Source organism: Pezoporus flaviventris, unplaced genomic scaffold, assembly GCF_033815535.1.
Source record: "Pezoporus flaviventris isolate CSIRO_AGI_PZ_B2104156 unplaced genomic scaffold, CSIRO_AGI_Pfla_v1 ptg000006l, whole genome shotgun sequence".
Taxonomy (NCBI): Eukaryota; Metazoa; Chordata; class Aves; order Psittaciformes; family Psittacidae; genus Pezoporus; species Pezoporus flaviventris.
Genome location: NW_026892554.1, coordinates 3,089,980 through 3,103,749, shown reverse-complemented (window position 1 = coordinate 3,103,749; position 13,770 = coordinate 3,089,980). Strand labels below are relative to the sequence as shown.

At 48.3% G+C, this 13,770-nt stretch overlaps 2 protein-coding genes across 2 annotated transcripts in view; one reads left to right on the top strand and one right to left on the bottom strand.

The window, feature by feature from the left end:
• LOC133265798 (gonadotropin-releasing hormone II receptor-like) overlaps positions 1 to 13,770 on the top strand; it is a 38,241-nt gene that overhangs the window by 7,858 nt on the left and 16,613 nt on the right. The window lies entirely within an intron of this gene.
• On the bottom strand, positions 2,247 to 7,766 carry PARP16 (poly(ADP-ribose) polymerase family member 16). Its single transcript, XM_061446616.1, has 6 exons — positions 7,493 to 7,766; positions 6,687 to 6,824; positions 5,742 to 5,948; positions 4,533 to 4,704; positions 3,565 to 3,706; positions 2,247 to 2,949 (listed from the first exon to the last, which is right to left on the bottom strand). Exons 1-6 carry the CDS (start codon positions 7,688 to 7,690, stop codon positions 2,805 to 2,807), a joined length of 1,002 nt encoding a protein of 333 aa, XP_061302600.1. The 5' UTR covers positions 7,691 to 7,766; the 3' UTR covers positions 2,247 to 2,804.

Genomic DNA, 13,770 nt, shown 5'->3' with positions numbered 1-13,770 from the left:
AGCGCTGTGCGTGCTCAGAGAGCCACACAAGTGGCTTAAAAGGTTAACGGGAGCCTTGGGTTAATTCATAATGTTGTTGGTTACTCAGCACAATGCTCGCATTAGTTCGGCTCACTGCGTCTCGCCACGTTGGGAAGCACATGCTGGAACCAGCAGGGAGCACAGAAAACAAGCCTGGGAGCAGGGTATTAGGTCTTTTGCCAGCCTGCTATGGTAGAATCTGAGCACCCCAAACGTATTCGTTTTCCCATTGCCTTTGAGGACAGCGCTACCCAGCTCCGCAGACACAGAGGTGAAGGATGGGAGAGGCTGTGCCCAGCATCCCTGCAGGCCTGGGAGTGTAAGGGATGGGGCTCCGAGCCCTCTGAGAGGCACTCGAGACACGTCCATCAGGACTCAGCCCCTACCTGCAGCCATCTCTTTCTTCTGGGTCTATTCAAACTGCTCCAAGCAGGAAAAAGCTGCTTTTTCCCTTTGATACCTGCTGATTTAATTGCAGTGCTTCACTTCGTGTGCCTGCCAGGAGAGCCCCGGCAATACCTTTCTCTCCTGGGGATATAGCCTGGAGCAGCGGGTGCAGAAGATCAGCCTGGGAATTAGCTGCCTCCACTTGGGAAGAAGGCTCAGTGCAATGGCTTAAAGCCAGGCAGACATTAGGAGATAGTGCTGAAGGGCTGCCATGCATTCATTCCTCTTGCTTACTCTTGAGAAACTTTCCTATGCAAAGAAACCCAAGGAAAAGAGCCTCCAAACCCGGCTGCCTTCCTCCCCATCTGTTCCTTTTGCTTGACTCACAGATTCCCAGGTCTGTGCCTTTCCCTGCAGTGCAAACAGCCGTCCCACAACTGCTGCATCACATCCTCCCTTTCCAAACAGCCCCCAATAGCCCATCTGTTCCAAAAGATGTTTCTTTGCAGACATACGAAGCTTTTAACAACACAATACCCTTTAGATAGCATCCAGGTTTTCTAGCTAGCACATTACCTACCCTAAATGAGACATATATAGCATAAATTATATATAACATGCTGAGGTGGACCAAAAATGGGCAAATATTCCCAATAACCCCATGCATGTCTCAAGCTCCTGCATTCAAATATCAAGGGGCAAAGCAGTTGAATCTGTTGTGCAATAGTTTATGTATATGATTTTAATTGCAAATCAGCACTATAATTAGCATGTACACTTCTTGAGCTGTGGCAGTGGGATGTGCTTTAACAGTGAGCAATACTAACCGACTCTAAAAGGCAATGGGATTATAATGTTCTTGTTTTGCAAGCTGTATGGTGACTAAATACCTTGTTCTGGCAGCAAAATGAACTGGAATGAATGCTTCCAGCTACATCCACCCCTAGAAGAGGGGTTGCTGCAGATGAACTTGAGTTAGAAAGCCTGATTTCCAGGTCATTATTTCTGGCAGTTGGGTACCAGAAGATCAGAGAAAGATTTTCTTTGCAGTATTTAATGGGTGAGATGGTAATCATGGACTCATGTGCTGCAAATATGTGATGAGATTCACTGGGCAATGAAATCCTGTGATATCAAGTCCGCTACTAAAAGCAGGACCATTAGCTTGGGCTGTGGCACACATCTAGTTTTTCTTTACCTGGAATCTTTAGTTCCTTCATCAGTTTTATCCCATGCCCAGTCCCTAATGGAGCACACTCCCTTGCTCCTTTTTCAGTTTCAGGTAGTTGTAGGCTGCTTTTCTGCATGAAGCTAACTGTGCTACAAATGTTCCCAGGCATAAATACAATCCTACCGGTTCTGCTGCCATTGTACCCCGTTTCTGACAAGTGTTTTGGGAAGTAGTTGGCACGTTACTGTCCTTTTGTTCATATGGGGAGACTGAAAATGATTCAATACAGGCAAAAATGTTGAACCAGATCCCAAAACCCAGGCAGCCCCAAGCCCAAGAAGCTTCTCAGGTGGCAGCATAAGTGGAACTCTTCACCCTCCCTCTTCCTGGGGCAGAAAACACAAGTGGAAGGCAGTTTGATGGGAATAATCCTCATTCAGTACTGATGCGGTAGAGCCCGAGTTTGTCTTATCTGCACAGTAACCAAGCACAATGTATTATGGCAGAGAGCACAAAGGCTTGTGCTGGTTTTGGCTGGGATAGAGTTTATTTTCTTCACAGTAGCTTGTATGGGGCTAAGTTTTGGATCGTGCTTAGCTGCTGGCTGGTGTTAAACCACAACAATGTTTTACGGGGAGGAGGGAAAAGCCACACTAGAAACCACTGCACTTCTTCCACTTTGGTGGTTGTTTTATTTCTTCTGCTTTGTTACAATCACTTTTGCTCTGATATAAAAAACCCTGGCCAAAGGCAGAGTTTAGTTAAGTTTAACAGTGATTCCATCTGCACTGATACACTCTAAACATCACTACATGCAGCTTCTGAAAACAAGCTGGTCAGACCCTACAGGTTGCTTTGCCTGACACAGGAAAATCCTCCTTCCACACATGTGCAAACACCCCTCAGTTTGACAGAAACCAGTTCCACCTGAGTGTTTCCATGCTTAGCTTTCATTAGTTTTAAATCACTTTCTTTCCATGGACCCTTCATAACTGGTTCATGCTAAGCTGCACCACTGTGATCCTTTTCAGCCAGCCTGGGCATCCTCATGAATCACAGGAACACAGTAGTAAGCGGATAGGTGCCATGAGGAGAATATACTGGTTGCAGAACTGGGAAGCTCCAGGCACCTGTATTTCCAGAGCTCTGGAACAGAGGCAGTGCATTGCAGACTGGCTATTATTAAGGCACATGGGGAAAAGAACAGTTTATCACCCCGGGCAATTCATCTCTCCGAGTGAAACATTCTGTGCCAGTAGTAGACGAAGGTTGGCGAGTTGCTGGCCCCTATCACTATGAGCAGCAGCAGGTACAGCAGCATCATTACGGCAAAACGGTGGGTGTGAAACCAGGAAGATTGACTAGAAGGCCTGGAAAGGGAAAAGGGTATGAATCCTGTCACAGATGCACAAATACCCTGGCAAAGAGGGTCTTCTGCTATTTTAAACGGTGATGCTAGTGCAATAAAACCAGAAAGCTGTTCCACAGCCCCTGGAACTGACAAAGCCTGATTGCTCATCCCTTTTCCCCATGTCTCCATGCATAATCCTGGTCTTTCTCCTCATGTTGACACCCTTCTCTGTGGTTTGGAGCTGTCACTGCCTGGCCTGTGCACACGTGTTGATTAGCTGGGTGAATGCTGCCACTGAGCATAGATAAGGGCAGAGTTAAATCTGCCCTCGTCTGAGCTGCACTCATCGGGGTTTCACTCTTGGTATCCTGCCACAAGCAGTATCAGAGCTCTCACAAACACCAAGTGCTTACAGCACTGGTGAAAAAGCACATTTAACTGAGCCTGAGAGCATCAAAGAGTGAGACAGAGGCAATGTGATGCTGTAAGCTCTATTTCCACAGGGAACAGGCTGTAAACAAATCCTGGCAGTGCAGTGTATCTTCCTCGCTTGTTTCCTGTTGTGTTTCAAAACTGAGATGTGTTTATCTGGCTGTTAGAGCATGCTCATCGCTCCAGCCAGCCGAACACTTACCTCCTGTGCTGCTTCTGCGAATAGACCAGCAAGTATTTAACTCGTAAAAGCTCATTGTTTGTGACAACGAAGTACTTCTGTGGTACATCACCCCCTTCGCTGTTTCTCACTCTTGCTCTTTTTCTGTCTATTTCTTCTGAATCTGAAAGGGAAAAGAAGAGGTCTTTGGGGGAAACAGAAAAGCAAAAACAGATACACAACCAACTCCCCCTCACCCCCCCAAGAATGGGAATGAGATAACCAAAGACCCACTCTTGGAATTCCCCTGAATCCCTCAGCATCCAAGAATAGACTGAGAAGTTTGTTTGAGGCTATACCACTCCTTGTCATCCTTGGTATGGATGGCATTACGGGCAGACCAGGGTGGTGAGGGGGCAGGACTCCCACCCACAGGGTGCTTGAGGAGCTGCTAATATTAACAGGGGAAGAAAAACAACATGGAAGGAGTGATTGAGCCCTGCAAGCAGAAAATGGTCAAAGAAGGACAATCTGAGCAGAGGCTTCCTAGATATCAAATAAAGCTCGTTACTGATACATTTGTGATGCTTCTGTTCCACCAGCAGTTAGGCATTATGGACCATTATAGTGCCATTCTACTGAAACTAGGAAAAACAAATGATGCCACCAAAATACTTCCTACCCTTTAAATACACTATTTTAAGAGAAGCTCCACAGGTACCGAGCCTGTTGCATGTTTGTTGAGGGGTCCGTTGGAAGATTGGACAGGCCAGGTTGGATGGGGCTTGGAGCAATCTGGTCTAGTGAAAGGTGTCCCTGCCCGTGGCAGCAAGGTTGGATCCAAACGATCTTCAAAGTCCCTTCCAACCCAAACCATTCTGTGATGCTGCTGAAGGGTGTCCATGCTCCGTATACTGCACAGTTTATACAGCAGCCTGTATGGGCAAAGCTGAAATAGATGGGCCCAGTATGAGATGAACTACACCCGGTTATTTCTGCAATAGACTCACCTTTCTTCTTCACCTGACACTTTACATCTGGGTGGTCAATGATCTCGCAAACAGCCACACAGCTAAGGACAGAGCCCAGTGCACTTCGCTGCCAACCAAGGCCATGAGGGCTATAAAGCAGAGCCAGGCTCAGGTCACTGGTGAGATAGGTGCCTTCACCGAACAGGGATGTCTGAAATGGAGCAGAAACAGCATCATAAAACCCTGCAGAGCAACATAGGAGTGTTCTTGGCTTTCAGACTGGCAGGTCTGTTTCTGAAGGTATTTGAGAAAGGCTTTTCTGCCCTGTGCTGGGCCTGGTCCATGCACTGCTGTTGTCCTGGCACAGTTTCCCTGGGGTGGGGCAGCTGCCCTCTCCCATCCCTCAACCTAGCTGCTTGGCACAGCCCTTGGTGTGGACGGATTCATGCTTTCCCGGATTCGGATTTAGTTTGCCAAGCTAAGTGTTTTATATCAACATGACTGCACCGCCGTTAGAGGCATTGCATTGATTTATTGAGACTGCCATCACTCAGATAATCCAGCCCCACAAACAAGGCAAGGCTTTACTTGCATTTCAATCCATGCGTTACTAGGAAAGAGGGAAGTACTTTTCAATTGTGAATTCCTTTCAAATAGAACTGTTTTAATAACTGCGAATCAGAGGATTTGCCACACTAGCTAAAACTATTAGTCCAGTAAGTCCACTGTACCTGATAAACCATTACTCATAAAGAACATGGGAGAAAAGCATAGCCCAGGTTGACTGGAAGGTTAAGCAGCTGCTGTGTCAAAGCTGCTTTACAGATGACACACAAAGCCAGGAGTCCCAACCACCTTCCCACTGAAACCAGAAGAGGTGCAAATCCTATGGGGTGTCTCCCCTAACCAAGCCATTTAAAGAAGGTTCCACTCGCAAGCAGCACCTAAAACTTGGTTGATTTAAACTTGAAGCCAGGCAGAAAGAGAGAATCTTTATGTTGCCTGGGCCACCACCCTCCTCTCTGTGCACAGGCACCTTCCAGCTGCAGGCAGTCACATAGGCCAGTATCTCACTGGCACTACAGTTCCTTCCACAGAACCAAAGGACAGCTGTGGAGAAAACGGTTTTGTGCCACTTCCAGTCTTTCATCAGCACATTTCATACCCCAAAAGGAATCTGGGCCGATTTTTAAGTGTCAATAGCAGCAAGTGACCAAGAGCAGATGGTGCCAGCACGAGGAGCCTCACCCTGTTCAAGTGGCAGTGCAGGCCGTTGTGCAGGATGGAATGGAAGTTCTCCAGGCGGCTCCCATGGAAGGCGTAGATGAGGTCCCGCTCTCCCTTGGTCTCAGTAAACTTGGTATTGGTTTGATCACAATACACGATCTCAAAGAGGTAGTCGGGAGCAGGAACCGCAGCCCCAGACATCCCTGTGAGTTCTTGGATCTTCTCGTACTTCAAAAGAGGAAGGAGTACAAGTGTTGGTTTATGGGGTTAGATTACTCCCTGGGCATTCTGCTTACTGTCCCTTACTCTTTCCTATGGCTTTATGTATTTTGATTATGCTGTGTTAGAGTTCAACACTGCCACAACTGAGGAGTAAGCAGACAGTAAAAATTCTGACAGTTTCTTGCTATCAAAGCTAAATCCTAATTCTTTCCATACAGTATCACAATTCTACTTTGGCTACTAAGATGATATATTCATGAGCTGATCTTGGAAGAGGGGAAAGAAGTGAAAACAGAAGTTGTCTTCATCTTGCTACTAATCTCTACAACTATGTTGATCCCTGTTATAGAAGTACCTCAGTGGCTCTCATTTCTGGGGCAGGAAGCAGAAGTACAGAGTTGTCTTTCTTACTGAGAGGCAGGACCTAGCTCTGTGACACCCAAGTTGAAGTATCTTGGTCTAGAACACGCATGTACATGCTATGTTAATGGGAGTAACCGACTACAGTTGCTGGCCATCATCAACTACGGACAGTGATAAGTGCTTCTTCCAACCAGTGTTCCTGAAGACTTCATTTAAACCCCAAACCAAAGAGCCCTCTCTATATGCAGAACAAAGCTGCACTCATGTTGAAGCTCTCACAGGAACTAAGCACTGACTTCAGGCAGGAGCAAATACTCTCTGATGTGCACGCTTGCCTTAAAAGACAAACTCTCACCAAGACTCTCAGAGTGCAGAACTTACCTCCTGTTTCTTAGTACTTTGTATCATGAAGACCTTAGATGATAAAATCCAACTGAACAAATCCCAGGTCCTTTTCTCTGTGTTTGGCACAGACTCCAGAAGCTCTTTCAGGCTCGGAAGAGCCTTGGTATCTGCAAGCTAAGAAGACAGGCATTTAGCACAAGCTCCTTTTCATTATGATTAAACAGAGACCTCTAGTGAAAACAAAACAATATTTCACCCTACTAGGCTGGAAACTGAACCCCAGTCTCTTCTTAGATACAAACATTTGTATCCTGCTTTGTGGGAAAGTTTGTCACTTGTTCTAAACGTCATTAAATATTTGTATTTACAAACAATGTATGTAAGGTGCATCCAAGGATAATCAAACTCCTGAAGGAAACAAGCTGTCACAGTGCAGTACCTGCAGCGGGATAGATGGAGGGAGCGCTCAGGCCGTGTAAAATACAAACCCTTGCGAAGTCAGTGTTGACTCCACGTAGGGAAGCTCTTCTAACACTTCATACCCCCGGCATAGGGCTGGAACTTTCCCAGTGTTGGGTTTATTGCCTGGAATCCCACGTACGCTTCAAGCCCTGTGCTCCTTGCCGGATGAAGAACTCGTCCCGCTTTCCGTGTACTCCTGATGCTCACCTGCGGGCAGCCTCGCCTGCTTCCCCCCCCCCCGCAGAACAGCCCGGGCACGCCCGGCCTGCGCTCCCCGCTCCATGCAGCCGCTTCCCAACGCGGTTTGCTCGCTCCAGCGGTGCGGCACCACCGCGCTCCCGGCTCGGACGCGCAGCCCGCCCGCGGCCACCGGCACTCACCAGCGCCTCGAAGTCCTTGTCCTCGCCATCCGCGTAGCGACCCGGGAAGGGCCTGAGCGCCGAGTCGCGCTTGTAGCTCTGCAGCGCGGCGGTGAAGAGGCTGCAGCGCAGGTCTGCGGACAGCGGGTCCCTGCCCGCCGCTTCCCTAACGCGGGAGGCCGCCTCTGCGGGGCCGGGGCCGGGCCCGGCTGCTTCCATGCCCGGCGGGGCTGCGGAGCCGCGGCCGCTCCGGTACCGCGGCAGCTCCCGCCCGCCGGTGTCGCCCCTTCCGCATCGCCGCGGGCCCCGCTCTGCTCCGCCCCGCTCCGCTCCGCTCCGCCCCGGCGAGCTCTGCGCCGCGTTCAGGCTGCTGGGGCCGCGGCGGTGCCTGCGGATGGGAGGATGGAGCCTTCCTTCCCCGTGGTGTAGAGCTTGGGCGGGGGGGGACAAATGGTGCCTGGCCCCAGGTGGGGACGGGGAGAGGGGTACGGGGTGCGGGAACGGCAGCCTCACCTCCGGGAAGAGTGGTACAAGGGGAAACGGCGCTTTCAGTTACAGGCAGGGATGGGGATACAGGCGGGGGGGGGGAATGGTGCCATCCCTTCGTAAGGAGACCTGTGCACGTCCATGGCAAATGGGGCACGGAGGACATGGAGGGGGAGCCCAGCTCTGTCCTTTGCGTAGCAGCAGCTCCTTGTCCCCATCTGCTGGGACGTGGCAGATGCAAACTGCCAGTTTGGGCACTGCATCCATGAGAAACAGGAATGCTGATTAGCCAGGACAGTCAGCCAGGGAGGCAGCTTTTTGTGTAAAACTTGGGTTTATGTAGCTCTAACATTAACAGATTTAGATGATAGTAAACCAAAAGCATGTAGATGCCATTACTCCGTAGCAGTTCCCTTTGTCATCCAACCTTTTAGCCTCAAAAACTGAACCCAGGCTTGTTTGGGTCTTCTCCCACAGGCTGGCACTGAAGAATTGAGCCTCTTACCAGTAGTATCACCAGGCTGAATTCTCTGCGTTGCCTCAGTCTTGGATTCAGTTCCTCTCCGAAATCCTGTCACAGTGTTAGTACTCTGAAGCATCATTCCAGTTCCAAAATGTACCAGAAGTCACCACCAGCAGGGTCTCCTCATCCAAAACTTGGTTGGTCTCATAAGCACCAGTTGCTTAAACTGACCTATTTCGTAAAGGTAAAGTGATAACAGGTATCTTCTGACACCTTTCTTGGTTTCTGCATTCATGAGCGATATGGCACATACCTATGGAGTGATACAGGCACTGAACATGCAGACTATTGTAGATGCTTGGAAAAACATTAAGGTCACTTGTGGATACCTGCTGCTGGGCTCTTGTCTTAAAACTGGATCTGCAGAGGTTGCTGGAGGTGCAGGTTGCAGCCTTGCTCATAGCCAACAGGATCATCAGCTGTGTTAAACGCTATGGGCAAACTGGTGTCAAAGCAAACAAAAGGTGAACCGCATGCCCAAGTGCAGAGTTCATATTCATACTGAAACACTTGAAGGGTTTGGGAGTATAAGGAGGTTGTAATTCTGGATTAAACCAGATAGATCATGGGCTGCGTACAGTTACATGACTTGAAAGTGATTTCACAGTGATGGGCATGAATTGAGTTGTAGGGTTGTTTTCCTGCTTTTCAGCATCTTATAAAAATGTGTCTTTCAATAAGCTGCTTGAACAAGCCTGCAATATGAAGCCATCACTTCTAGGGCAGCACAAACGCTTGCTTGGGTCTGACGTATTTAATGGCAACATGTAGACAAACTGATTTTAAAGGTACCTTTGGTTCGGGTTGCTCAATTTACTACATATCTCTACATGTTTTTATCTCTAAAACATGATCCAGCCTGTGAGGTCCATGCTATTTTTGTCCTTCTTGACATATTAGCAACGGATTATTGTTGTGCGGGTTTTGGGTGAAACCTTGAAATCCACATTTTGCCTGCTCTTTGTGGAACTTCTCACGCTGATAGAGGTTTGTCTCCGTGTCACACGCAGCACAATTCCAATTCCACTGTGTTTGGTGCTGGTGGCTTTCTTAAACTGAGCAGCAGCTGCACCGTGCTTGGTTTGAGGGCCTCGCGCATGCAGCAACACGGATGGGTGACTTCTGAGCAGAGGTCCAACACCACACCAGGAGTGTTCTCCGGCATGATGGAAATCACTCAGACCTGAAACAGCTGGAGAGATTCCTTTCCATGTCTCTATAGCCTTGAGAGGATGTGTTTTACTGTATCTGATGTGGTGCCTTATTCTGCTGTAAATATTTGGTATCTCTGACAGGCCGTTAGCGACATCAGTCGGTGATTCAGCTCCGGACGTGTTTATTATCCTGCATTAGATTAAATTGTTCTGTGCAACCCCTTTGAAAATCAGTCCTTGTCTGTCTAATTGGCTGGTTTCGGTCACTAATAAATCATTAGATGTAATAATTTTCAGCACCTGTTAAAGAACAATATTAGAATGTGGTAGAGATGTCTCTTTCAATGCACTTGAGTGGAATTTTACATTGAGCTCTTGAACTGGTGTAATTCCAGTGCCCTCATTTGAAATAGCACTGATTGTGGTAGAGAAGAGGGGAAGAATACTGCTCCTGGGATGGGCAAAGACACTTCACATAGCAAAATGTGTGCTGCTTCCTGAGGAGAAGCTAAAAGGGAAAGAGTGTGGTGAAAAGGGATGGGAGATCCAAAGGGAAAAGGGTTTGCTTGGAACCACGTTAGTTCTGGAGACACTGGGGCTCCCTGTGCAGCCACTTTGTGTATCTCTAAATGAGTCTCTCAAAATGAAGACCTTTTGTCGACTCATCCTGGCATAAAGGAATTAACCCAAAGTAGATCTAAACCATGACTGGCATTGCAATAGTTAATGGAGATTCTGAGAGCATTGATCCCAAATGGCTGCCTACCTTTGGGATTTCAAATGGATGGTGCTCCCATTACGGCAGGCTCAGCTGTGTTAGGCAATGACAGAGATTGATGAGATAACAAGTTTGCTGTATTGATGCGGACCGAGAGTGCTGTCTGGTCAAAATCATCCAACCCTGGACTAAACCCCAGTTTTACAAGTGGCTCCTCAGTTAGAGATGAAGCGCTGAAAGCTTTTGGTGCTGGTGCAGCTCTGTGTGCTGATGATGCTGAACATCAACCCACTGTAGCCTCAGGCCTGCAAAATGTGTGAGGATCAGCCAGGATAAAGTCACTGTTCGTTTGGATGGGAAGCACAATTCCCCACCGTGTTGGCTACAGCAGATAAGGTCTTCTAGGCTGAGCCCCATGGAAGCCTCAAACCCAGATCTCATCTCATTCCTCTCCCTGCAGCCCTATCAGGCTCTGTGTTGGCAAGGCTTTGGAGTCGGTTTTAAGCTGCTGGCTTAGCCTGTGTGTTGCTGCTCTTTAATTAAGTGCTGTGAATGTGTGCCGTGGGCTGGAGGCTGAGATTCCAAAGCATCTTCCCAGTCCTCTCAAAAACATCCGGATGAGCAGCCTTTGAACAATGTGGTGTGCGCGCTTCAGCATCGCCTAAAAACAGCATCCCATAGCAAGCTCATCGCGCACTGCTGCAGCCCTGCTTGGAGTGCTTCTACCCTTTGATACCCACAGGCAGGCAAGGCTGGCTGCAGGCACTTGCAAGGAGCTCTCTTTCATGGGCTTCTTTTCTTTTTCCTTGAGAAGTGCCCTTCAAATGTATTTCCCCTTTCCCAATTTGATATTCCTAGATAGAAAAGCTGTTCTTGGTGGTTTGCTGCGATTCAGTGCGGAGATGCTTTTATGCAAGGTTCTGAAAGGGTCATTACCAGTGGAGGAGTTTGGAGCTGTATGGCTTGAAGATCTGATTATTTAACATAGACTGTAATAAAAATAGTTTCTGGTGTTGGCGGATGCATTTCAGCCAAGAAATGGGGCTTAAATGTCTTCATTTAATTCCAGTGTGTTTCAAATTGATCTCATGGACCGGAAAAGGGATTTTTTTCCCCCCTTAACTAGGCTCTGTGAAGGAAATTAATACAGGGAAGGGAAAATAGAAATACAATACTGCACTCAGTAAAACAAATGCTCAGGGCTGAGGGCTTTGTTACTTGCTCGCACCGCTGGAAAAGCCAGCTGTGTAAGGTATGTTTTATTATAGAATTAACCTTGACCTAGGGTTCAAAGAGAAAGGTTAGTTTGAAATAAATCAGTAGCATGGTCAGGTCACTTCAAAGGGTCTAAAGCTGCGCTTGAAGGTTGCATGCTGTTTATGTGTATCCAGTTGGACTAGAACATATGGTAGAGATAATAGAAGTAAACTCTTTATCTTTTCCCCCTCCATCCCCCCTTTAGGATTTAACACCTTTCTGTCCTTTGCCTCTCTGTGCTGCGGGGGCTGCTTTTGTCCTGAGGTATTTATTGGAAACAGAAACGTGGCATAAAGCAATCTTCTGAAGTCGGTTGAGTCCTTTCCCATTGCTCAGATAAAGAACAAACTGGTTTGGAAATAGTCATATGAATATGGTGAATCACGTTTCTCTGTCACTCCTTTCAGTGAATTCGTATAGTCATAAAATCAAACCAGAATGTGCTCGGGTCTGAATTATCACAGTTCTCACCTAAAAGCAGGACCACATTGAACTGTTACCTGTGAGTTCCGTGGGTTTAAGAGCTTCCCAAATACCAGATAATTCCTGTGACATCCCAGCAAAAGGGGCACAAGAATCCCAGCTCACACAGGGCGTGGGGAATGGCGCTGGTTAAGCAGTTTACCCAAAGACACTCGTTATCTGTAGCAAAACTCGGATCAGTCCTCAGGGCTATGGATGATTCCAGCCCTTCTGGGGGAGAGGGGCAGAATTCCCTGAATGCCACACGACCAACCTTTACCTTTTGGTCCATGTTCCCTTACGTTGTAGCTGTTTGTGCAATGAGGAAGATACCAGGGCTCAGAAGGTGGCGTGTCCACCGGTTGCTTGAGTTCAGCTTGGAGTGGGTTCACTGTATAGGGGAAACAAAGGAAGGGTTCACTTCTTCCAAACACGTCAGAGGTTACAAAGTGCTGTCAGTTAATTCCTACTGGATGGCAATTTTCCAGGGGTTTCTGGTGTCTTGTGGCTAAGGTCAGGCAGCCAGAGAAGCCCTTTTCAGTCACTTGAGTGAAATTCAGGATCAGCTCCACCAAAATGATTGTATTTTTGACTGAAAACCGGTGTGTGAAGAGAGTTGGGCTTTCAGTGGATGGAAAGGCAAAGCAGAGACAGCAATGAGCTGGAATTCGTTGTCTCGGATGCACAGGTTCTCCCCGTGTGAATCGCTGCAGCGTGCGATGCGCGAGGCTGACACTGGAGTTTTGCAGTGCTTATGCAGAAGTGGTGGGACGAGCAGGGCTGGTGGCATTGCTGGGAAGCAGGGAGGACCTGCTGCTGCAATGAAAACCAGCAGAGACATGGTCACTTGGGAACAGCTTTGCTCCACAGCTTGGTTTTTCCCTGATCTGATAATTATCCATTTTAAAGCAATTGCTGAACAATAGGAAAGAGAATGCTTGTTAAAAGTAAACATAAAAGCGAACTGGATCCATCTTAGGGTGCTGAGGCTTTGATAGATTCACTCTTTGATCTGCCACACTGCAAAATAAACTCAGTGGGAGACTGGATATGGGATATAGAGCAGTTCACCTCTAGGTCACGGGCTCCAATCCAGGCCAGGTCAGGATCAAGCCTCCGGGTCAGCTTTGGTGGGAGCTGGGGATGGCAGCACCCCTGATGTCTGCACTGCATCTGCATGGTGAGCACAGGGAGAGTGGGGTCCGCAGGGCTGCCTGGCTGCTGTCACCCACCCCCGAGCCCTTGCATCAAAGTAGGGACTTGTTGTGTCGTCCCCATTCCCAGATGAGAGCTTTGCAGCTTTTCCAAGGGGATAAATGGTTTGCTCCTGTACCGCAGGGAGTGCAGGGATTCAGCTCTCGTAATGCTCTTGCTGGAGGAGGCTGCACCCTCTGCCATGGGATGTGTGGGGGTCATCCCCAGCCCTGCACTGCAACCTCTCTTCTCCTCCATCTTCTCAGATATGCTGCATGAGCTGGGCCTGTTACTTACCAGGTAATCTAAACAGAAGGGAAGCCTTCAAGGTAGCCCTGCTGGTGCTGTAGGAGGAGAGCTGGGGATGTGCCACAGTTGGCCTGGAGGCAGCAGCTTCTCCTGGCAAAGTGCTGTTCTGACTGCTTCGGTGGCAGCTCCATAAACCGCTCTTCAGCCTAATGCCATGCTATGGCATGGGGTGACAGTGTTTGCTATGGGCCAGATT

Bases quoted from the DNA above. Each gene is read 5' to 3' on its own strand.
- PARP16 (XM_061446616.1), bottom strand. From the start codon at position 7,690: ATGGAAGCAGCCGGGCCCGGCCCCGGCCCCGCAGAGGCGGCCTCCCGC. The intron at 5,949-6,686 runs GTAAGTTCTGCA...CCTCTTTTGAAG, and splicing joins AAAGTACTAAGAAACAGGAG to TACGAGAAGATCCAAGAACT. The intron at 4,705-5,741 runs GTGAGGCTCCTC...GCTCCATTTCAG, and splicing joins TGCACTGCCACTTGAACAGG to ACATCCCTGTTCGGTGAAGG.